At 37.1% G+C, this 24,420-nt stretch overlaps 3 protein-coding genes across 5 annotated transcripts in view; 1 reads left to right on the top strand and 2 right to left on the bottom strand.

The window, feature by feature from the left end:
• The window catches only part of slc8a4a (solute carrier family 8 member 4a), a 125,052-nt gene extending 112,364 nt beyond the window's left edge, over positions 1 to 12,688 (bottom strand). Inside the window, exons 1-2 of one of the 2 annotated variants that reach the window (XM_056447095.1) lie at positions 12,260 to 12,688; positions 11,937 to 12,028 (exon numbers count right to left, since the gene is read on the bottom strand). The gene's annotated coding sequence lies outside the window, so the exon portion shown is untranslated. The remainder of the gene's footprint in view (positions 1 to 11,936; positions 12,029 to 12,259) is intronic. The other variant, XM_056447096.1, reaches the window with a different exon arrangement.
• Positions 12,689 to 16,715: 4,027 nt separating this feature from the next.
• Positions 16,716 to 18,940, top strand: bada (BCL2 associated agonist of cell death a). Of its 2 annotated transcripts, none has more exons than XM_056446134.1 (4): positions 16,716 to 17,125; positions 17,267 to 17,403; positions 17,501 to 17,715; positions 17,801 to 18,940. In XM_056446134.1, the coding sequence occupies exons 2-4, from the start codon at positions 17,271 to 17,273 to the stop codon at positions 17,885 to 17,887; spliced, it is 435 nt and encodes a 144-aa protein (XP_056302109.1). In that variant the 5' UTR covers positions 16,716 to 17,125; positions 17,267 to 17,270; the 3' UTR covers positions 17,888 to 18,940. The 2 variants fall into 2 exon arrangements, with proteins under 2 accessions (XP_056302109.1, XP_056302108.1); XM_056446133.1 differs by having other exon boundaries at positions 16,719 to 17,125; positions 17,798 to 18,940.
• A 2,054-nt stretch (positions 18,941 to 20,994) lies between these two features.
• On the bottom strand, positions 20,995 to 24,420 carry zgc:110782 (uncharacterized protein LOC541358 homolog). Its single transcript, XM_056446170.1, is given in 3 exon segments — positions 20,995 to 21,287; positions 21,290 to 22,130; positions 24,347 to 24,420. Coding segments are annotated over 2 exon segments (861 nt in total). The 5' UTR covers positions 21,957 to 22,130; positions 24,347 to 24,420; the 3' UTR covers positions 20,995 to 21,093.

The following is a 24,420-nucleotide window of genomic DNA, read 5'->3' as shown; positions in this document are numbered from 1 at the left end:
CTCCCGCTCTCCCTTGTGAAGCTAATACGGAAGTAACTAAAACTGAAATTCATCAAAATTCTGCTAGGCCTGGCTCCATAATAGAGCACATTTCTGATGACCCCATGTTTAAATGGCCGACTTCACAACAGGAAAAAAAGTTTAGAGCCTGGTACAAAAAAAAAGATCATAAAGCTAATATTACACTTTATGACAACTGTGAGGGGGTGATTTTTTTATAACTCATTTGTTTAGTTTATATTAAGTTATATTAAGTCTGCATAATTAAGAGCGTGGCCAATTGAGTGACAGCTAGATCTCGCTGGTGATTCCAGATTCCAGCTGATTAGCCACTGACTTCTGCATCTACATAGTAATTTTGTTTTGTTTTATTTATTTATTTGTTTTATTACACAGTCAATTGCCTTTTGGAACTATTTCTTACAATTATCAAATAATATGGCATGCTGTGCTCTTAATAGTGCTCACAAACCATTCACATGGCCTCCATTTCCCAGGTGAGTGAAATTCTTATATACTTATATACCATATATAAATGTATGTTTCATTTAAGATCATTAATCATTTATAATTTTCTTTAGAGCTGTAAAGCACTCCAGAATCTGACAGATTGATTAGCTGTAGGCTCTAGAACAGTCATCTGTAATGTTGTCATTTAGTGTTATACCTGGATTTCATAAATAGCCTGGCATTTACTAACACAGACTATATTTGAAGTAATTCGCGTTTTCTTCCAGTAAAAAACATCATAAAAAGCAATGCTTTAGTGGCTCAGTGTATTACAACAGTGTTATTAAAGTCTAAACACTTTTATATAGTATACAACCAAGCACATGTGGTCAGAACACAAACGAATCGCAGGTAATGAAGTATTAAGCGTTTCTCTCAAAGAAAAGCCTGTCTAAGCAAAATGCTAGCAGGCATCTGTAGTTCCACTCAGGCTCCGCTGAGGGTCAGTAAATAAGGACGGATTATTCCAACACAATCTCACGGCAATTCGTAACTTTTTTATTTAGTGGCTAATTCGTATGAATTCGTACAATTCATACAATTTACAAATTCGTACAATTTAATAAACCAAACAACGGTTGGGTTTAGGGGTGGGATTATGTGCCACGTCTCTTTTTTAAAATCGTACAATTTCGTACGACTGAACTCGTAAGAATTCGTACAAATTAGCCACTAAACTGACAAAATGTAAAATACTTACGTTTTCTCGTGAGATCAGGCTGATTATTCTTATTGGGTAAGGCATAGTTGTTACAAGTCCCGACTGGACCAGGTGGACTGTCTGTGTGAAGAGTGCAGGTTTTCTTACAGTCCAAAGACATGCGGTGTAGGTTAATTGGATAAAGTAAAATTGGCCGCAGTTTGTGAATGTGTGTGAATGAGAGTGTGAGTGTGGGTGTTTCCCAGCACTAGGAGTTGGACGCTCAGGGTTGCGGGTGAAAGGGAATTCACCTGTGAAACATATGCCAGTGCAATTGGCAGATCTTTCTGCTGTGTAAACTCCTGATAAACCAGGGAATAAGCCAAAGGAAAGTGAGTGTGTATTTTTATTGGGTTAAACAAAGCCTTTATTGTAGATTCAGCACCCTGGACAGCAACTTGAGGGCCAGATCTTCTTACTGTTTGCCATTATTGCATATCACAAAACATTCAATACTCTGCAATATGCTAATAAATGCAAATCTTACTCTAGAATAGTGGATCTCATGCAGCAGGAACATTTTGATATATACAGTAGGACTTTCTGTTCTCTGAGTATATAATATATAGAACTGCTGTACTGGCCAATACTGTATACATGAGACTGAAAAAGTATTTGAAACATTATAAAAGTATATAAGCAGTAGGTATTAATCGTGTTAAAACTAAAAGAGAACAAATTCCAATTGGCTATTGAGTCTTTGATGAATGCGGTGCAATAACTAGTCCACAGTTATTGGATCGCTCTCATGAAGGTTTGTTTTGGTCAAAGTCCCAATAAGTCTGAGCTATATTTGATTAATGTTATTGTATAATTACCCAGATTCGGCATTCATTACAGAATGTACAAACACAAACATCACAGTCAAGCAATAAAAAAGGTTTGCTTAAAAAATCTATATCTAAGAATCTATAACTAAAGGAAGGAAGGAAGGAAGGAATAGGCAGGAGAGAAAGGAAGCGAGTGCATAAGCCTCATGAAGCAACTACAAAATGCAAATAAATAGCTGAAACCCAGAGGAGCCATCATCTGTGACTCTGTCGAGACACCCTACAAACCCATTCCCTGCATCACAAGTGCTGGAAGCAAAACACAGAGCTGATATTAAATCTGAACTGAAGTTCCTGTGTGAGGGCTGCAACCCTGAAAACAAAGAGGTGGATCAAAGGCTTTTTCTCCTCACATCCAGAACCATCTTTCTACATAACAGAGACACTTACAAACAGCCCTTATTAATACCGATGCAGGTCTTAATGGCTGTATAAGGCTGAACCGATGCTGAGAGTTTCAGTGGAGATACATGTTTATATTAAAGAAATGATAAATATAAATCATATTCACTTACTGTTTAAATGAGTATAAGAGCACATGTGATATTATCATTATACCTGTTTTTAGTCTAAAATGTGAGCTGAAAGATACAGTATTTATTATTATTTTATTATTATATTTAAATGTTGTTGTTTTGGTGTAGAAATTATATAGTTCGACTTTAAGTTTTCTGACATTTTGTAATTCTGGTTCATTTAGCTGGTGGTTCATTCCGCTGTGGCAACTAAAGGGACTAAGCCAAAAGAAAATGAATGAATGATTCAATTAGTGATTCAAGTACGCATATACAGCAAACGTAAAGTGGATGATTATAATTTAACCACTGTGTTTTATCGTCATGTCATGTTCCCATTTCATTATATAACAAACCATTGTTTGTTACTACGATTTCTGATTGAGTTGCACACACGTTTCTTGTTTCCTAAGTGTTCCTTGTATATATTTAGGCAAGGCAAGGAAATACACAATGCTAATTCAAAGTGCTTTACATGTTTTAAAAATGATTAAAACAGATAAAACCAGATTAAAATCTGTTAAACGGGTTTTGAAAGAATAAAAAGAAAAGAACAGCATAATAGTGCGATCTGTCAGATGTAGCACAGCACTCATTCATTAAAGGCACAGCTAAACAGTTAAAAGCTGAGTTCCTTTTGTTTGTTTTTGAAATTATTTAATTTAACTGAGAAATGTGGGTACAAATTATGTACCTTAATTTTATTTAACACTGGAACTATTTGAATTCTAAAACTAATAGACCTTTCATATAAGATAAAACTTGTCATGTCATATGTACATTAAAAGGTTCTAGCGTGTTGCTTTAGAATTAAGTTTTGAATATTTGCCATCATATTTTATGAATTGATTAATGTCACCCTGAAAATATTATTTATTTTATAATATAGCCTATTAATGTATACAAGTTACTAGACCACATGCAAAATTTTATACTTCACTTTGTCCAGCAAGTGGAAAAGTTTTTTCACTGCAGTGAAAATGTTGTTTTCAAATACACGTCTGAAGTTATGTTACTGCTATCAGAATGTTATGCTTTTGTTAGCAGAAAGTTGCTAGGCAACAGAGGCACAAGTATTTAAAGTATACTCATCCACTTGTTAAGTGTGACGTCACGCAAAGCGGCTTCTGGGTCCAAGCGCTATGTCAAACAGCATGAGGAGGCTCAACAAATAGTGATAATAAATGTTTACAAAGTGATGTAATACAATCGGAAATCTAAATCATGCCTAATATTAATATCTGATGACACGAAAAGTATTTAACTTTTCTTATAAATTGTTAAAATATTTGTGTCAGTGATGCAGAGACTGTTGTGTACACCATGATTTTATATAATATTCACTTGAATGTGTGATAAGACTAAAATGTGGTCAAAAGCGAATATTTTTTCAATTCAAATGGATAGCGGCTTCCGGACTCAGAAACAGTCTCTCATAGATCATGACTTAACAAGCGAATACTCATAACACTTATGTTTTGTAATTTCAATAAAACAACAAAGTTAGACTGAAATATTCACAAATTTAGTAAACGTCAGGGTACTATAGCTATATTGGTTTCGTTTTAACAAAGTTATTACATGACAACGTTTTAAAACATTCAAAATGACTGTTTCTGTAGTTCTAGTGTTAAACCTCATAGCCTGGTTTCACAGACAAGACATAAGTCAAGACTAGGCCTTAGTTAAATTAGGCTATTTAAGCTTATAAAAATGATTTATAAAAAGCCATTACTTGTGTGCATCGTGAGACAAAGCAATGCCTCTGACATATTTTAAAATATATCCCTGACTTCCGACGGAGGAGGGATGGAGTAGACACGCATTTAGGCTCGCTCCTACACTATTTCAAGTCTCATTTACTTTAAACCCCACATTTTACTCTACCTTTGCTTCCAAGTGGACAATATATTTACAGTTCACAACTAAACTGCGAATATTGGCAACAAAATCAGCCAAACCGTGCAAAAAAGAGCAGTAAACGGAGGCGAACTGAGACAAGGACAAGGAAGTTAGCATGTCGGCTATCGCAAAACTTTTAGAGAACCACCGAGCTGCTCTCTTAGCCGACTTTTAAAACACAGTTTCAGCACTCGAGGTAAAACTAGATAAAATATTTTCAAATAAAAGATAAAATAAAAGACAGCTCAAACATGCAATTTTGTCCATGACTAACATTAATGTCTGTGAAACTGCGATTAACATATTTTCTACGTTTGAAGCTTCAGAAAGACGCCCTGTTATTCTTTGCTAAATCCTGGAGAAATCCATAATTTTTTTTTTACTTATTTATTAAATGGGATAGCCCCTTGAGATGAATCATCTCATTTTCGAGGGGGTCCCTAAAAGTTCATATAATAATTCAGTGTCATCTAAATAATCATAAACTGCCAGAATCATAAAAACTAGAAGCCCCATTTGGTACATTCATGTCTGTGGTACGTGACTGGGATGAGATGCTTAGTTGGAACTCAGCATTTTGTTTCTGCCCACTATTTTGGCAGTTTGATAATATGCATTTGGAGAGCTGTGGTTTTCTTTTTTTCCCAGGTCAACTCTGTCTCATGCAGCTCCTTAGTAAAGGTAAAAGATTGATACAATCTTTGTAGAAACATGAGCATACTCATTCACACTGTTTCACAGCCTCTTTAAGGATTGCTGTTGTAATGATTTTACTAGGACAGAGGGAATAGTGTTCTGTTATCTTCAAGTACACATTTTCTACCTGGCCACAAGTTGTAAGGAGAGTTATGCACTTCACAGCTTCTTCAGCATCAGCTCTCTAGGGTTCTCACACATTTCTTTTGATCCCTGCAAGAGTCCTATGAAGAGGCACACCTGAATAGTGAAAGGAGCATATTTGGCATGCATTTTTATAGGGAACGAACATAGGGAACACTGAACCGTCTGGAATCTTCTTGCCATATGCCCAAATAACACATAAACACTGTTCCAAATCCTGCTGAGATGCCTGCAGAGAATGTAATTTAGGACATGGCCGAGTGACATGAATATTAATCTTAATTATGCAAAGATGCATTAAGGGCACCTCATAACACTATGTTTACATGGACACCAATATTCTGATTTTAAAATGATTAAGACAATACTCTGATCAAGAGTCTACCATGTAAACAGCGATTTTTGATTAATGTAATCCAATGAATGTCATAATTGATCTAAACAGAAATGGAATTAAGACATATGGAGTATGCCGATTTTAGTCGCATTATTGAAGTGCACTTCAGACATGTAAACACCGTAATCAAACCATTACCGTCGTGTAGGATTTTCACTGCATTTTGTGCCAAGATAGTCTATATACACACGGCTGTTTGACACTATTCTCTGCACCTACCAAGTCAGTGAAGCACCACAGACACATGCATCGCAAAATGCAGAGGTTTTTTTCCCATATGGCGTGTGGTGTCAAATTCCATTAAAACTACACTCTTCCAGCAGTTCATACTCGCATCCAATATCTCGTTTGTCATGGGGACACGCATGAAATGTTCCTGAATGAAAGTGAAAGTGCCAAACTGCAGTTAAAGACGACATATTAAAAATGAATCACCCGAAATTACATGAAACTCTGGAGGAAACGTGGATAGCACAATGATGTTAATCGAATTATGTGCTATAACATGTAAAACAGGATTATGAAAGGAACGTTCAAAAAGCAATTCATGTAAACACCTTAATCATATTACTGTCTTATTCAGATTAAGGCAAATAATTCAATCATTGATGTCCATGTAAACGTAGTCACTGTCACAATAAAATGTTACCTAAATAAATCATTAGGTTTTAATAATCTTTTGTCATGCATGAGAACTACACTATAATTTCAAAGTGTCTATACTTTGTTGTCTATACTACAGCAAATGCAAAGCTCCAGTTATAATTTGATTGTAGGATATTGTCGTCAGCTTTGTAGCATTTCCTCTGCCACTTTTTGTCCAGTATTCATTATTAATATCTCAATTTTAATCGTTTATAACAAATGTGTAAGTACAATATAAATACCATTCAGGTTTATTTTAGTTTACATTCAGCAGTAAACTTTAACCATATTTCAAGACCCAAGAAGGTCTTGAGTGGGTCCAAAAGCACTCAATATCAACTAAGTGCATTTATTATAAATGTGAATTATATAATATGCAGTTCAGAGCACAAAAATGTTGATTCAGTTTGCACTCAAGTATATTTGAGAACGAAAATGAAAGCAAACACAATTTAGACTGCACTGTTTTGGTACAATGCAACAAAACTAGTAGGTGATTGTCTTCATTATTTATATGTGTTTTTATATTCTGGCTAAAGCATAAAAGTAAAAAAAATTTCATCCAATTAAAATTTGTAGGGCCGACAATTCCCATAATTCTGATAAGTAGCCCGAACTGTCTGTCAACACATGTAGATTTGTACATCTGTGCACCCGTTCATGCAGAACACAAAACTTTTAAAAATTCTGAATCAATATTGGAGTTACTTTTGCATGCTGGAAGAAGGATCACACCATGGCTGAAGTATTTCTTTTAGACAGGTTTTGTTCTGTTTTAAAACTCCTTTAGTCACACAAAGCTTATGTAGATGTAGTTGTTTTGCGAATGGGTTATACAGGAAGTGTTGTTTAGCCACTGAAATCTTCCGGTGAAAGATTGATGTGACTACTTTCAATTTCATAAGGTTCTTTTACAGCATCGATAATGTAGATTTTATTTAGTTTAACAACTACGCTATTCCGCCTAGCCTGCTTTACTGGGGGTGAAGTTGGTTCTATATTCACATTGGTTCATTTTTGAACAATGACAACCTGTGACGTGGTCCGCTCCCTATATTGTTTACCATGCTACTCTGAACATTCGGTCTGAAATAGCATGTAAGTATGGCTTAGTGATAAATTTAATTCCTGTACCCTATCGACCAAGCACCATAGTCGCTTTAGGACAAAGCGCATGAGAGAGTGAGACCAATGCATGAAATATTGCACATTATGACAAGTTTAGCTTGCTACAAAACTGAAGATGAGCTCAATGTAATACAGCTTTTCATTGGTAATTGTAGTATTATAAAGTACTATAAAGTTTTCTAACTGGCAACTGACATGATCTAGTAACCCACTGTCTACTGTCATCTTTAAGGTGGGCATTCATGATTTCAGGAGGCATAGCTTTGGACGGCATGGGACCAACTGTGTTTCAAAGATATTATGCTAAAAGATAGCATTTTGGCAGATCACCTACTGCACCTTTAAATCATCGTTTTGATTCCCTTTCTCTGAACAATTACATTTTAGGTCAGTAGGTGGTAAATAGCTGCTCTTTTGTGGCTATTTGAATGAACTTGACCATATGAGCAATTATACTATGATGGAAATCTAATTAAATGTGTTTTCACCTAGCTACCTTTGGAAGTGCACAATCCAGAAATGTTTCAGACCTTTTTTACACCCGTTTTTATCATCATCTGCTTGTGATTGGATCCTAATAGCAGGCGTTTCGAGAGCTGCAGCCTGTTCTCTCTTAGACAACAAATCGTTAGGCAACGATTGTGATTCACTATAAAGAACTTTTTGTTTGTGGAAAGGTTCCACGGATGTTAAAGGTTCCTCATGGATGCCAATAAAAAGCCTTTATTTTTATCAGTGTGTAGGCAGACAGTAGCTCATTTTGGAACAGAGCTTTAGGCAAACAAATGATCCTCATAGCATGAAAGCTAAAAAAGCTCTGAATGGACAGGGGGAAATGTTACAGACAAAAATATCTCTTATTAAGGCTACATTTTTATATTATCTATAACCCGGCTTGACAGAGCTTGCTTACCTCAATTGCGCAGAGACCCGAGAAGGGCAAGATATTTTAATGGTTCGCTTGGCTGGATTTTACAGTGCTAACCATTTGTAAGGGCTATCAGTGGACCGGGGGGGGGGGGTGAAATATGAAGGCTTTAGTGCTGGGCTCCTGGCTCAGTGTTAATAATGCTAGTCGAGCTGAGAAGAATGCCATTTGGGGGCTTTGGATTCTCGCTGAGGAGGGTGATACTAAAGGGATCACTTGTAGATGAGCCGCAGACATAAACACAAGTGTACCGATTTAAAAGCACAACTTTAAAGCTGCTCAAAAAAAGATTTAAACCTCCAATTTTCTGGATGTTTTGCACACAATTATACACATAATTCTTATGCCACATTCAGAGTGCTCTGGACAGCCTTGCAGGTTTTACAATCCAATGGAAACTCTCGCCTGGAACAAAATTGAGCTTCTAAATCTTGGCCGACATAATTTGTGTCTTCCGGAGCTTTCAGAGCAAAGGATGTACAAATATTCAGACACGCCGCATAATGAAAGAAGCAGCAGCATGTGGAAACAAACCACTTTCTGAATTATGCCTATAGCGAGAACGGGATTATTTTCAGCTCGCCAGAAACATTAAGATTAGCTCAAGCTGTGAGTAATGGTTCCAGGCATTAGGCAAAGGGAAATAATGCCAGTGAAACCAAGAGCTCCAAAAGGAGAACACGTAGAGATTTACAACTAGAGAGCATCAGCCAGACTAGACTGTATGAATTGTGGGAACCAAACTAAATCAAGCCTTCAGCAGAAGAAAAAGATGATATATGCGCCACTAATGATTGCATGATGCACTACAGGCATTGCATATATACTATAATATCCAGGCTTAAAAATAGAGATTTCAGACTATTTCATGCCATCAGCCTAAGTGGAAATGGACAGGGCTGATTTGAAATTCAGGCTGTAGGAGTATCATTTGCCTACAGTCGGTTTTGTTGCATTGTAATTATATAACAAAGGAAATTGAAGGCGTAATTGATTTCCCTGGTGAAGGCATATGGCATTTTGTGCATCATACAAGCGCAGGTCTATCAGATAGTTTTCACTGCCTGTTGGTGAATATGACAATCTGTTATGTTTGCTTATGAGCAATTCCATGCATATGTCAACCTTGCCATAAAAAAAATTTAGTTTTTACCAAAATAGTGAAACCCTTTCTAAGTTTTTTGTGTAGGCTTGTATTTTATAGTACTGTAAAAATACTCAAAAATATCTCTATCAATGTTCTTAAACAATTATTATCTACCGAAATCACACAAGTGGCAATTTCATATTCGTCACATCCATAACGGAGAGATGTCACATCCATAGGGAAGCTTTTTTCCTTATAAATACAAAAATCTAAAACAAAATAAAATCAATCATTTTTGTTCTATAGAGCATTATTTCTTTTGGGTTCTGCAGTTTAATTCACAGAATTTCTACAAAGTATGCTGTATGCTGTAAAATTGCAGACTTTTTTGGTCACATTCCTAACGCATGCTTATTTTCCTCACTTAAAGCATAAAAATGTTTACAGATTGATATTTTTCTGATCCCTTAACTTGGAGGTTAGCTGTTTTGGAAAATATAAACAGATGTTTCAATATAACTTTAACAAAATACTTTCTCTATGAATTTATGCCTTGAGTTTTAACTGCAAATGTCACATCTATACCGCTGGAAATGCTCTTATATGATAATATGATTGTAGACCAAAAAATAAAATAAAATTCTGTCATAGCTCGCTTACTTAACGTCATCCCAAACTGAAATATAGGCTGATTTGTCTACATAATGAAAGTGGAGCAAAGAAAACAAAAACCTCAATACAATAATATACAATATACTGCTCAAAAAATAAAGAGGAACACTTGGAGTATATATATATATACACACACATGCATATACACGCACATTCTGCAGAGAAAATGTGAAACATATAGAGGTATGGAACAGAATTAGGCTGAATAACTGATAACTGAATTTTTATTTTGAGTCAACTGAAAACTGACTGGCTGCAGTGCAAACTAACAAGTGCTTTAAATTTTGATTAATTATCAGAGGTGCTCCATTTTGTGGCATAAAAAAATTATTCTGTTCTTGAAAATGTTATTTTTAAAAACACGTTACAGATCAAATTGTCATTTATCAATGAAAACTTCTGAACTAGAAAAATACTAAATAATACATATTTGAGTGTTTGTATTTACACAAATACACTTAGGAGTTTTGCACTGGGTTTTTTTTTGGGCTTATAACTAGGGCCAGACATAATCTGCTGACATTTTTTGCTATTTTTGTAAAAAATCTTTGGATTTATGCGGAAGGATTTTGGGAGAATATCGTAACTAAAAATTTAATATATGAAATTAAAAAATACATTTTAAATTTTTATTTAATGTTTACAATACAAATCCAATTAGATCCACTTATTTGGCAAACAAAGCAAGTCTCTCATATAATAGATCTACTGAAAGATTTAAAAAAATTACTCTACAAAAAGTAATAAGTCAAAAAAAATCATATGAACATTTTCATATTAGTCAATAATATTACTGAAATTAATTTAAAAACTGAATAAATATAAATTTGCACACATTTACACAATTAAATAGACTCAATGATTGGCTAAAAATCTGTCAATTTCTATGTGCGCAGATTCCGTGTGGGCCTACTTATAACCTCGAACAAATATTAGAAAACCATAGTAGATTGCATATTTATATTTAGAACAGGTGGTCTCAGCATCCCATAACAAAACAACACGCTTAAAATCCCCGAAGAATTACATACGTTGCTTGGAAACGACTAATGGACTTCTGCTGGATGCATCGTAATCAAGACGCAGTGATTTCCAACATCATTTGAAAAGTTCAACCAATGTAAGCTCTATCGATTTTGTCACTCTGACTGACAGACCAACATAATTAAAATAATTAAACAGCATCAAAAGTCTGGGGTTTTCTCGAGCTGTAACACAAGTCTTTAAATGTGACCAAAAATTCAAATTGTAAAAGCTTTTCAATCAAATGCAACCATGCACTTAACAGAGTTATAAGCCCAACACCTTAGACATGTAATAATTAAAAAAACGTCCAATTCTAAAAAGTCTTCAGCATGTCTAAAATACAGAAATATAGGCATACATTTCTTCTACGTCGCCGTGGGAGTGACAAATCTTCACAATGCAAAGGAGTAAAATATATTTGCATGGCACAATTCTTTGAAGAGGATTTCTATGGAGATAGGACTTTTTTGATCCCAAGTCAATGCATCTGGAAGCTGAGGACTTCCTGGCTTACATAGCACAGGATACTGGCGTATCACATTCTATGTTTATCTGAAACAGGTGGGCTGCCTCTGTAGTGAAGAGTAGGAGAGCGTTTCCATGAGAACTGTGACTGCTAAGTATTCATAGCCAGTATGAAAACTATGTGGCGCTTACTACTAGTTATGCAGGTCCAGAACAAAACATTTAAGATCTGCATAAGTACCGAACACTAACTAAATCGACCCATTACTACAAGAGTAGAATCAATCTTACCTGCTCTGACAGACAGACGTACGTTAACAGAGGTTCATTGTGTTGGGTAGCTCCTGTATGGGCTGTGAGAAATTTGACAAGCAAGTTTGTACCTGAAAACAATAATGTGGAATTAAATTAAGAATATCTATATTTTCTTGAAGGAATGCGTGATATGTGAACGTGGAAGTTTCGTTTCATAAAATCGACAGACAGCAAATAACGTGAAAACATGGAGGCTGCGGTCTTATTACTCGTTTGTTGCAATCAATTCGCTTTCTTTCGGTCAATAATATTGTAATCCTTGCATTGCAATGTGTTGTAGAGAGTAAATGGGTACTTACAATGAAGGTGTGTGGATTCCGGTGGACACTCGGCTGTTGACTTGCTGTAGTTGGGTTTAATTCACAGTGAATGAGCGCAGCGCGCGCGGCTTATGTCTCCATGGAGCAGCGGTGATGCGCGCGAGCTGTGCAGCGGCGCCGTTCTTGATTTGACAGTTCAAACAATACAAACAACTGACAAAAACACGGACAATCCAATAGAGTTGTAGACTTGAGGCGAAGTTGATTTAACAAGCCCGTCCCGTCTTTAAGAAGGTACCTGAATTAGCTCATTCATATAATCCCAAACACTAGAAAAAATGCCTGCTTCCAGCAATGGAATTTTCGCAGAGGAAAAAATAAATGCTGAAAATAGCGTTATAAAGATTTACAGATTTAATAGAGAAACAAGGAAAGCGTATAAAAAGATTGATGAGAGCCGCACATGGACGTGTGGAGCCAGAGGGAGTGAATGAGAAGATGCTAACTATACACTCGCATCAGCATCAGCCTCGCCATGAGGATGGAGGAGACGGGCGGAGTATGTTGGGAAAGGTAATATGGAAATGAGCACGCTGGTTCTGATTTTGGCGAATGGGATTGTGCAGAAAACCAAGACGGGTGCGAAAATCTGTATTTTTTCCAGCGGTGTGGACTGCAGAAAGAGGGGAGGGGACATTTTTGTATACAGCGCGTGCAGGTTTGCCGGAGTGTGGCTGGCAGGCTGAGAGCAAAACCGGGCGATAATTTATCAAATTGGCACTGATGTTGGTTGCACAGACATATTAGACATGCTAATTATCTTGGCTAGAGTGTAAAAACACGTGCACGTCTGAGAGACTAAATCAATTTTGTACACTGCTCTGACCCCTCTACTGGCGACCATGACACTGATTCAATAATGACACTTAGCAAACAGTAGTGGTCTAAAGGTGAACAGCATTTTATTGAATATTTTGTTAACTAGTTAGCAGACTTTCTCTTGATGACTTATGTTTTAATTAATAATGTTGCCATGAAAACGTTCGATAATCTGTAATCTTTAATATGCTGAAGAGTGATTATTTGAAAGCTCTATTGAATTAGTCCACTGGTACTTTGCAAAAAAACCTGACAACTTAAAGGTAAATTTTACATTTCTAAAACGTAAGTTCCTATTGGTTGAGGACTTCAATTTCTCTACTGAAAAATAAATAAATAAATAAATTACAACCATAAACTGGTTTGATTTTGGGTGGAACTCATGGCTGATTTTTGAGCATTTATGGCACTTTTCAACTTTTCTTTCAATCTAACTTTCATTTTCAAGGCAAAATGTGTATTAACACATGCCACCAACATGAATGTAAAGAGTAAAATGTCAATAAATAAATTATATTCAGCATAATCTTGATTCAAATGAGAGATGTAGATTGTGAAATGGGACGATAAGCTGCCTAATTAAAGCTATTGGACTTAATAGATTTAATAGCATTACGATCATGATGCAGGGATTTCTAACATCATTTTATAGTTAAACCTATATTACCTCAATCTCTAAATGTGTTTAGGAAACTTTATTCCATCCATAGATCTGCATTTTCAATCATTTTCTTTTCGGCTTAGTCTGGGGTCGCCACAGCGGAATGAATCGCCAATTTATCCAGCAAATGTTTTACGCAGCGGATGCCCTTCCAGCTGCAACCCATCTCTGGGAAACATCCATACACACATATTCACACACATACACTGTGGACAATTTAGCCTACCCAATTCAACTGTACCGCATGTCTTTGGACTGTGGGGGAAACAGGAGCACCCGGAGGAAACCCACGAGAACGTGGTGAGAACATGCAAACTCCACACAGAAACGGCAACTGACCCAGCCGAGGCTCGAACCAGCAACCTTCTTTCTGTGAGGCGACAGCACTACCTACTGCGCCACCGCGTCGCAAGATCTGCATTTTATGCATTATTATATTGCATGAAGTAAAAAAATAAATAAAAAAATACAATAAATAAAAGAAAATCTATATAATTAATCAGTATTAAAACATTTATTTCATATCAAACATTTATATTCATGTATGACCCCAAACCCTTTGGTATTGATGCTGTCAATGAGGAACTGTTTAAAAACTTTATCCAACTCTTTTTATCAAGTCATGTTTATTATCCTTCCACTATATTTTGAGAATTACAATGGTAAAATAAGTGCCTTGGGACCATGGTGCTATAAGTAAATCTATACTGAATACCTTTAAAAAATGTCTACACATTTTTGGTCTAAAAACTCGCCGGCTACTTTATTAGGACACCTGTACAACTGCTCATTAACGCAAATTTCTAATCAGCCAATCACATGGCAGTCACTCAATGCATTTAGACATGGTCAAGATGATCTGCTGCAGTTTACACCGAGCATTAGAATGGGGAAGAAAGGTGATTTAAGTGACTTTAAATGTGGCATGGTTGTTGGTGCCAGACGGGCTGGTCTGAGTATTTTAAAAACTGTTGATTTACTGGGATTTTAACACACAACCATCTCTAGGGTTTACAGAGAATAATTAAAAAAAAAAAGAAAATATCCAGTGAGCGGCTGTTCTGTTGGCACAAATGCCTTGTTGACGCCAGAGGTCAGAGGAAAATGGCCAGACAGGTTTGAGTTGATAGAATGGCAACAGTAACTCAAATGACCACTCATTACAACCGAGCTATGCAGAAGAGCATCTCTGAACGCACAACACGTCCAACCTTGTGGCGGATTGGCTACAGCAGAAGACCACACCGGGTGCCACTCCAGTCAGTTAAAAACAGGAAACCGAGGCTACAGTTTGCACAGGCTCACCAAAATTGTACAATAGATGTTTGGAAAAACGTTGCCTGGTCTGATGAATCTTGATTTCTGCTGTGGCAATCGGATGGTAGAGTCAGAATTTGGCATCAACAACATAAAAAGCATGAATCCATCCTGCCTTGTATCAACTGTTCAAACTGGGGATGGTGGTGTAATGATGTGGTGGATATTTTCTTGGCACACTTTGGGCCCATTAGTAACAGTTGAGCATTGTGTCAATGCCACAGCCTACCTGAGCATTGTTGCTGACTGTGTCCATCCCTTTATGACCACAGTGTACCCATCATCTGAAGGCTACTTCCAGCAGGATATCCATGTCATAAAGCACAAATCATCTCAGACTAGCTTCTAGAACATGACAAGGAGTTCACTATACTAAAATGGCCTCCGCAGTCACCAGATTCCAATCCAATAGAGCACCTTTGGGATGTGGTGAAACAGGTGATTCACATCATGGATGTGCAGCCGACAAATCTGCAATAAATACATGATGCTATCATGTTAATATGGACCAAAATCTCTGAGGAATATTTCCAGTACCTTGTTGAATCTATGCCACGAAGGATTAAGGCAGTTCTGAAGGCAAAAGGGGGTCCAAACCAGTACTAGTAAGGTGTACCTAATAAAGTGGCCGGTGAGTGCATGTTTATAAAGTATAAAGTATATTATATTTAGACTATACTAAACATACTCCAAATATAATGTATACCAAACATACACACGTTTTAACTATGTTCTTCATATAAATATTCTACAGTAAATACACCTTAGAAAAAGTCATTCAATGCAACATTGCATTCCCAATTTCCCCTATTCACATACAACAAAATGTTTATTTAGATCTATGCGTTTGTTTTAAAAGAGCCATAGGTCTTCTCTTATATTTAGAGTTGCTAATTCATATGTTAATATACTAGTAATAACAACATCTGAACATCTGTTATAAACCTGTTTATAACAGATAATCTCAAAAATTTTCTATCTCTCAATTTTGTTCTTTGTTCAAATAAATAGTACAGGATCAAATATACAAACGTACAGACACTTGGTACTGTTAAAAGATGCTAACACATACACACTAATAGGTTCTATTAACCTATATATTCGGCAGGCATGAGTCATAATATAAGTATCAACGCAGATCTCTCCTGCCATCTACAGTTCAATCGGTGAAGTTGCACCTAATGTGCCCACATTACCTAAGCAAACATATCAACTAATAGTGTTGGCATCAAATTGGCTTGTTATAGAGCTAATTATTTGGAGACAAAGATAAATAAAAGATATTTTAAAAACACTAAATCGTAGTTGACCTAATGGGGGGAAAAATAACAGGATACGATTGATATTGTACGCAGAGCAACACTTAAATAAACGACGCTGTTTTGAAATCAAGTCATGTGTTTATTTCGTACATTTGCGGTGTCCCAAATGCGCGCGCCGTATATATCTTCACATGCTTCCGCGAGACTGGAGCCCGGATGAGGTAAACAAGTCACGGGACAGCCAAGACTCGCGAAGCCCTATCGCAACAGTGACGTTACATCACAAAGCGCCCAAAACACCCTAGCAGCGGGCTCTGATTGGCTGATGGAAGAAGCCGAACGCCGTCTGATTGGCTGAGAGCCGGCCGCTACTGTAAACGGCGACGGACAACAACAATATCCGAGCCGAAATGAGATCATACGCACCGTAGTGATAACAACAACCGGACTGGAAATTTGGCACGCTACTGCTTGCGGCGAGACGACAATCACTCCGACTAAATGTCACGAAAAACGGGATCATTTTTCCATTATTTCTGGCCGTTTTCTGATGACTCGCGTGACTCAACCTTAGAAATATGAAAGTTATATGAAGTGGCAATTACAGCTATTGTTGATGTTTGGGTGTGTCACATGCCATGAGGCAATCAATACATGTTGAGAACTGGAGAAGCAACTCGTAATCGTACAGGAGATAAGACGGAATAACATCTAGTTGCCACTACAAATAAGAGTCGAGAGACGAGCATTCACATCTTTTGTCCTGGAATTCGTCTCGATCTACAGGTATGTATTGTGGAAAACATCGTTAAGTAGTGTAATTTGTTTTTAATTGACTAAATTTTGACCATGTGATACAAAAAGTATCTGGTTATTGATTATTTGAGTCCCAATGTCAACATTCTCTTACTACTCCCTTAATACCAGCACAATGGAGAACACCTCGCATGACTATCAAGATGATTCCAGCACCTTGGATGAAAAAGAGAGATCACATCTGGAAGAGACAATCAAGAACCATGGACAACATCAGGATCAAACATCAGCCAACATTTCTCCTCAAGGTGAGAACTTAACACTACACGAACCAATAAATAGGTCAGTGTTGGGTAATGTATCATAGATTGACCTAGAAATTTTTGTTGTCACATGCTTTTGCAGGGCGTGTGCGGCTCTATTCGGAATCTCAAGTGTATACAGTCAGTCGCTGGCAGGACGCGGAGCCCCAGGATGGAGCATCGGCAGAGGAGAACGGAGATGGACTTCCATTCAGAGGTCGTTCTCAATCAGCTCCTGCTGCACTGTGGAAAGCAAAAAAGTATGGCCGTCAGTTGAGGAGAATGAGCGATGAATTTGACACTTGGCTCGATAAAGGGGTGAGGCAAGACATGCAGAATGAAATTTCATTGCTCACTAGTTGTATTAATATCAAATATTAAGTTGCTTTATTTTTTTTAGGAGGTCAAGAGAGCGAACAGCCAGAAACAGACCTACCGAGGATGGTTTTCGTTCCTCTGGAGTCCCAAAGAAGAAGAGGGCAGAGAATGAAGAAGTCCTGCTTTAAGCACCAGGATAACAGTTAGTAGAGAGAAGCTGCTCTCAGATGAAGGCTGGTCTGATCACCATCATGGCCTTTTTGTAATCAATGTGCTCAAGCTATTGCATAAAACCAATCTGAGAGAGTGGTAAAAGTGTCGTATCTTAATTTACCACTGCAATAACGTACGTTTAATTAAAGGAATTGTCAGTGTTATTTCAATTTGACAATCTTAAAATGGACAATCTCTCCTAAAAAGTAACAATTCATTGGACAATCTTTTAAAATACAGAAACAAAAAAAAAGAATTCTCTATTTAAAAACTATTTATTGATATTTATTAAGTTAATATTTGGCAAAGAAATGTGTTATATGATGTATTTTATAGATGGATATATAGATGTGCGTTTTTGTTGTGCTAAAAGGCTGGAGCGGTTGTTTGCAAATTGTAAATATATTTCAAGGACTGTGAATTTGGGTAAAGTAAGTCGTAAACTAAGTACAGGTTAGTGACGGTAACAATAATACGGGTAATTTCAGTTCATTCTACATCTCAGGTTTGTTTGTTAATGCCAAACTGTTGTGGTGAATTACTAGTAAGAGTGAATGAAATCAGTTGTTCTGCTATGTCTTTTACAGTGACTATACTTGGATATGCCACAGAGAAAACTGAACGTTTTAATTGATACTTTCATAGCTTTTGTAATTCATCACTGCCTTTCTTGTACATATTTTTTTAAATTGTAAAGTTGCCTGTTGTCTCTATTGGATTTTTTTTTCTCTTTTATAGCCCATCTGCTGGTCTTGTATGTAAAACAACATTAAATTTCTGCCAAAATGTGGGAAAGCAAATATGTGCAGATGGACAACACAAGTGCCGTTTCTGTACATGCAGCCTTGCAGATGGTTTATGTGCTTCGTTCCTTTTTTACACTCTTTGTACATATTTATACTTGTTAACATAGATTGAGTATTGGATGAACTGTTTAAATACTTTTTAAACCAATCAAGTTTTTATCTTTTTTCTATAATTTTGTTGTCAAAATAAACATTTTATGGCTGAAGATGGTGTTATTGGGTCAAGATTTGAACATGCAACGTTTACAACCACAGTCAATCAAGTTATAAGAATGATTTAAAAATACCATCAATCATTCAATAAACTTTAAACTGTAATGTCAATAGTATGTAGTTCCAGACGTTAAGGCTAGACCTGGGGTGCCCAATTCTGTTCCTGGAGATCTACCTTGCAGAGCTTAGCTCCAACCCTGATCAAAAGCAACTAAACCAACTAAAGCTGTGGTCACACTGCACTTTTCTCCCCATAGACTCACATTCATACGCACGTGAATGCGTCAGACCGGAAACGCAAGTTCGTGCAGATAGCTGCATTGGAAAGTTCAAGCTTGGTGAACTCTGACCTGCGAAATTACATCACTTGAAATTCTGTAGTACGGCTCTGTGTAAAGGGGCAGGATTAAACAAGATGATTACACATTTAAAAAAGCGAGTGATTGGTCCATATTTTAAATTTCTGTATAGAGAGGTCATGTTTTGATCCTTGGTTGGTCTCAAGCAGTCAAGTGATGTGATTTTGCATATCAGAGTTCACCAAGCTTGAACTTTTCAATGCAGCGAACTGCGAAACTTGAAGCACGACCCTGCGTTTCCGGTCTGATGCATTCGCGTGTTTGTATGAATGGAAGTCTATGGGGAGAAAAGGCCAGTGTGACCGCAGCTTAAGTAGTACCTAAAGGAGCACTTGGTAATTAAAGACAGGTGCGTTTGATCAAGGTTGCAGCTGAACTCTTTAGAAAGGTAAATCTCCATGAATAGGATTGGGCACCCCTGAGCTAGACAAAGCAAAGAAAATGATAACGTAGAGCAGGGGTGACCAACCCGGTTCCTGGAGGTCTACCTTTCTCCAGATATCAGTTATCAGATACCTTTATTAAACACACCTGCTTGTAGTTATTATGTGCCGTTCAGGTTCTAATTAATTGGTTCAGGTGTGATTGATGAGGGTTGGAGCTAAACTCTGTAGGAAGGTAGATCTCCAGGAACAGGGTTGAGCACTCCTGACATAGTCATTCATCTATATACAATCATTATTTCACTTTGTGCAACAAATACAAAAGTTACACAACCAATCTGATCTCTATGCTTTTTACACCACTACCATCTTGGAAACAACATCAAATGGCGTCTCACTGAAATTACAAGTTGAATGTCTTGACATGGAGAACTATTCTACTGTATTTAGTATGGAGCTCCAAGATCACTGGAACTTGTGACTAGTTTGGTGTAAAATACACCTTAGACCACAGGTGTCAAAGCCAGTTCCTGGAGGGCCGCAGCACTGTACAGTTTAGTTTTAACCCTAATTAAACACACCTGATCAAACTAATTGAGTCCTTCAGGCTTGTTTGAAACCTACAAGTAAAGCTGCGGTCACACTGGGCTTTGTCTGTGCGAAATTCTGTCGTACGGCGCTGCAATAAGGGGCGGGATTGAACAAGATGATTAGACATTAAAAAAGCGAGCGATTGCTCCATGTTTTAAATTTCTGTCCAGAGATGTCCTGTTTTGATCCTCGATTGGTCTCACAGTCAAGTGATGCGATTTCGCAGGTCAGAGTTCACCAAGCTTAAACTTTGCACCGCAGCCAACTGCGAAACTTAACGCATGACCCTATGTTTCCGGTCTGACGCATTCGCGTGCATATGAATGGAAGTCTATGAGAGGAAAAGCCCAGTGTGACCGCATCTTAAAGCTGTGGTCACACTAGAGTTTGAGCATGCGAAATTCTGTTGTTTGGCACTGCTAAAATGGGCGGGATTGAACAAGATGATTAGGCGTTTAAAAAAGCGCGCGATTGGTCCATATTTTAAATTTCTGTCCAGAAATGTCATGTTTTGAACCTCAATTGGTCTTGCATCATCATGTGATGCGATTTCGCAGATCAGAGTTCACCAAGCTTGAACTTTCCTACGCAGCGAACAGCAAAACTTGACACATGACCCTGCGTTTTCAGTCTGATGCATTCGCGTGTGTATGAATGGAAGTCTATGGGAAGAAAAGTGCTATGATATACAATAATATGCATAACATCATTAACTATTTACAAAGACAATCTTTATTTGGATGCCAAAAATTCATATGTAATCATTTATTTTGGACATGGATCAATACAGAATTTGGCATAAAATCTTAAGGCTTAAGCTATTCTGCTGGAGTCTCGTTTACAAAAGCATGTTCCACAATTCATGCCATCCAGTCTCTTCATATCAGTCTCATTTAGCTTGAAGTCAAACACCTGTGCATTTTCCAGCACTCTGCTTGGCTTTGAAGACCGAGGCAATACGGAAATGCCTTGCTGCACAGCCCACCTCAGAAGAACCTGGGAGGGGTCCGACCACAGTGTCTCACTATTTCCATAACCTCCGGCTCCCTCAGGAGAGCTCCTTTACCCAGAGAGGAGTAGGCCTGAAAGTGAATGCCAGTCTCCACACATAAATCCCTCAGTTCCCTCTGGATCAGCTTTGGTTGACATTCTATCTGAAGGACCGCTGGGGGAACACGGCAACTAGCGAGCAGCTCCCTAATGTGCTTTGCAGTGTAATTTGAAACCCCTATGGCCTTGAATTGACCGCTGGCATGAAACTCCTCTAGAGACACCCAGCTCTGTGCCCGATATTCTGAATGGCGAGAATCCTCTGGGTCAAGACCCTCAATCCCTGGCCAGTGAATCAGATAGAGGTCGATGTATTCACAGTCTAGTTGCTCCAGACTCCTCAGGCAGCCTTCCTTTGCCCTCGGGCCATGGTCGGATGGGGCAAGCTTGCTGATGATGAACACATCTTCTCGGATTAAGCTGTATTTGGGCAACAGCTCTTTAAGAATTTGCCCTAGATGTGCTTCATTTCCATAGACTGCAGCTGTATCAAAGACTCGGTATCCTGCTTGAAGAGCACAACTGACTGATTGTTTTAGTTGCTCATGGTCCTGTAGCTTGTATGTGCCCAAACCCAAAAGTGGCATCTGTACTCCTGACATCAATCTTACTGATGGTACCATCATTTTGGTACAATTAACAGCAACAACTTTTTAATTGCTTGGTAAACACAACATTAAAGTTGCAATGTTGCTGATGGAATGACAAATCTTTTCTTTTGTATAGTGATGCACAACAGAGAAGTGCAGATTATTATAGAAGAAAAAGAAATAATGTATGGAGTTGCAAACAACTCAGACCTAAAAAGAAATAAACAAACAGAAAATAGGTCATTTTTTTTCTGGAAACTTTTTGGGAATTCATGTTTCAACAAATTATTAATGATCTTAGGTCCTTTCTTCATACCTCGCTTAAATGATCTAAGATGATTTGGCAGATCCTGGATCTTTTAATCTTGATAACTAATCTCTGGCTAATTTGGTTCTTCAAACAAGTTCATGAATCAGATTAAAATGTCTGGATAAACTGATCTGAGATCGCTGCGTGTGTTGTGAAGGACAGATCTATCGATCCTCGATCTCATGATCAGCAATGCAATGATTGGCTGACGGCACAGCAGCGTAATGACATCATCTGATTAATATTCAATTATCCATGCGAGCAAAATTTGTTGTGAGCTGCAGGCTTTACACGTTCATGTGTCGAGTATTCATCATGTATTTCAATGCATATCAATGTAGTTCTACATTTAGAGAAGACTTTCTTTATTATAGTAGCCTAGGCCTACTCAAGTTTTTTTAATTGGCGTAAGGAATTACTATAAATTAATTGTGTATCAAAAAAGCATTCTAATATCGGTAAAGGAGTCTGCAACTTTTGCAAATCATCAAATCACCGTCATATTTGTGGTCAAAACACGTGCATGACTGCATAAATTATTATCCTTTTTTAAAAAAAGTTGAATATTGTGTATCAGAGTTTGTATCTAAAAAGTTCATATCAATAAATGTTCTCTTTGAACCACCAGGTGGCAGTCTTTTTACTTTTATTTCGGAGTGGAGATTGCATGTTTTATTAACATATTTTTTTACTTTTTGTATATGGTTAAAAATATATATTTACTATTTTCCCAAGTGTATATTTCTAACTACTTTTAAGTAAATATCAGAATTCGGTACATACTTTTAGTATTACCTTAGTTCGAACTGACCCGATCTAATCCTGTTTATATGAAATGAGCCTGCTTCCGAGCAGGTTTGAGCTAACAGAACTGCTGCTATGACAACAAGTCTCAGATGAGTTTTGAAGAACTAAACGATCCGGGACCGTGTCAAATCATCAGTATCCAAATCCAGCTAATTGAGTAATCCATGTACGAAGAACGGACCCCTGGAAGTTGCTGAGACTTATTTTAGTATTTTGATTTAATTCCAACTAAAATAGAATATTGAGTAGGGGGCACGGCGTTTCTTTTTTTACAACATTTCCTTGTAGCGAAGTAATGGTAGACGTGGTTAAGAATATTCTGACAATAGATGTCAAAACTGATGTCAACAGAGCAGAACTGCCACTCCTAATGCAAAGCAAAAGGTCAGACTTTGATTAAAGATTAACAAAACAAAACAAAAAAGTCAGTGGATTAATTTGCATTGGATTAATTGTTCACCTAAAGAATAATATCGTGCACTAGCAAAATAAATATTGCAAATTTTGATTTCAAACAGACTTTTAAATCATGTCATAAGAAGTACAGGTCTTTTTTTCTGTCTGTTTTAAAGGCAAATCTGCTATGAACTCAGGCTGTTTGTATTAACTTATGTTTAAGCCTTCTGTTTACATCAATTCAGCTTCTATAGCAAAACATAACAGTTGATTTTCAGCTGGAAAAATACATTTTGCAATAACATTAATATAGTTTAGATTGCTGTTGGTTAGCTCTTTACTGTATTAAAGATAATAAGAACTAGCTGAAATGTCATCACAGATTTCTTTTTATCTAAATTTCATAGACATGTTTGCTTTAAATCAAAGTTTGTAATGCTGATTTGCTTCGCTTTTGGTTGTTTTGGTTTATGACTTTAGCAGCTTATTTGAAGATGTATACAGGAAAAAGAATGGACCAAAAAAAAAAAAAAAAATTGGACAAGCACCTGCTTTCTATTGTGAAACACACCCATGTAAAATGGAAACCAAAAAATCCAGGGTATTAGCTCTACTCGTAGGAAGCTAATCTTAATCTAGCTACAAGATTGAATATGACAGATTAATAATTGTAGTCGATATAAGATTATTATCTTATCATACAATCCCTGGACATGTTTATCAAAGTTAAGATTAGCATACTTTCAAAAGGCCAACTTTAAAGTCATAAAAGTACAATATAATCTTAGCAGTATACTAAAGTACAACCGACAAAAGTCACTACGAATATCTACAGCTGTATAACTTGTTTGATAATAACTAATGCCATTCATAAAGTTTTGTGTGATCAGGCTAGTTTGAGGTTCATACTCACAAGCGTAAGAAGTTGACAGCAACGTCAAAGTGTTCATTCAATCCCGCGTGCTCCTCCACCACGCCATAACGTCA

Source organism: Danio aesculapii, chromosome 21 (genome assembly GCF_903798145.1).
Source record: "Danio aesculapii chromosome 21, fDanAes4.1, whole genome shotgun sequence".
NCBI classification, from domain to species: Eukaryota; Metazoa; Chordata; class Actinopteri; order Cypriniformes; family Danionidae; genus Danio; species Danio aesculapii.
This window is presented reverse-complemented; position numbering and strand designations above follow the sequence as displayed.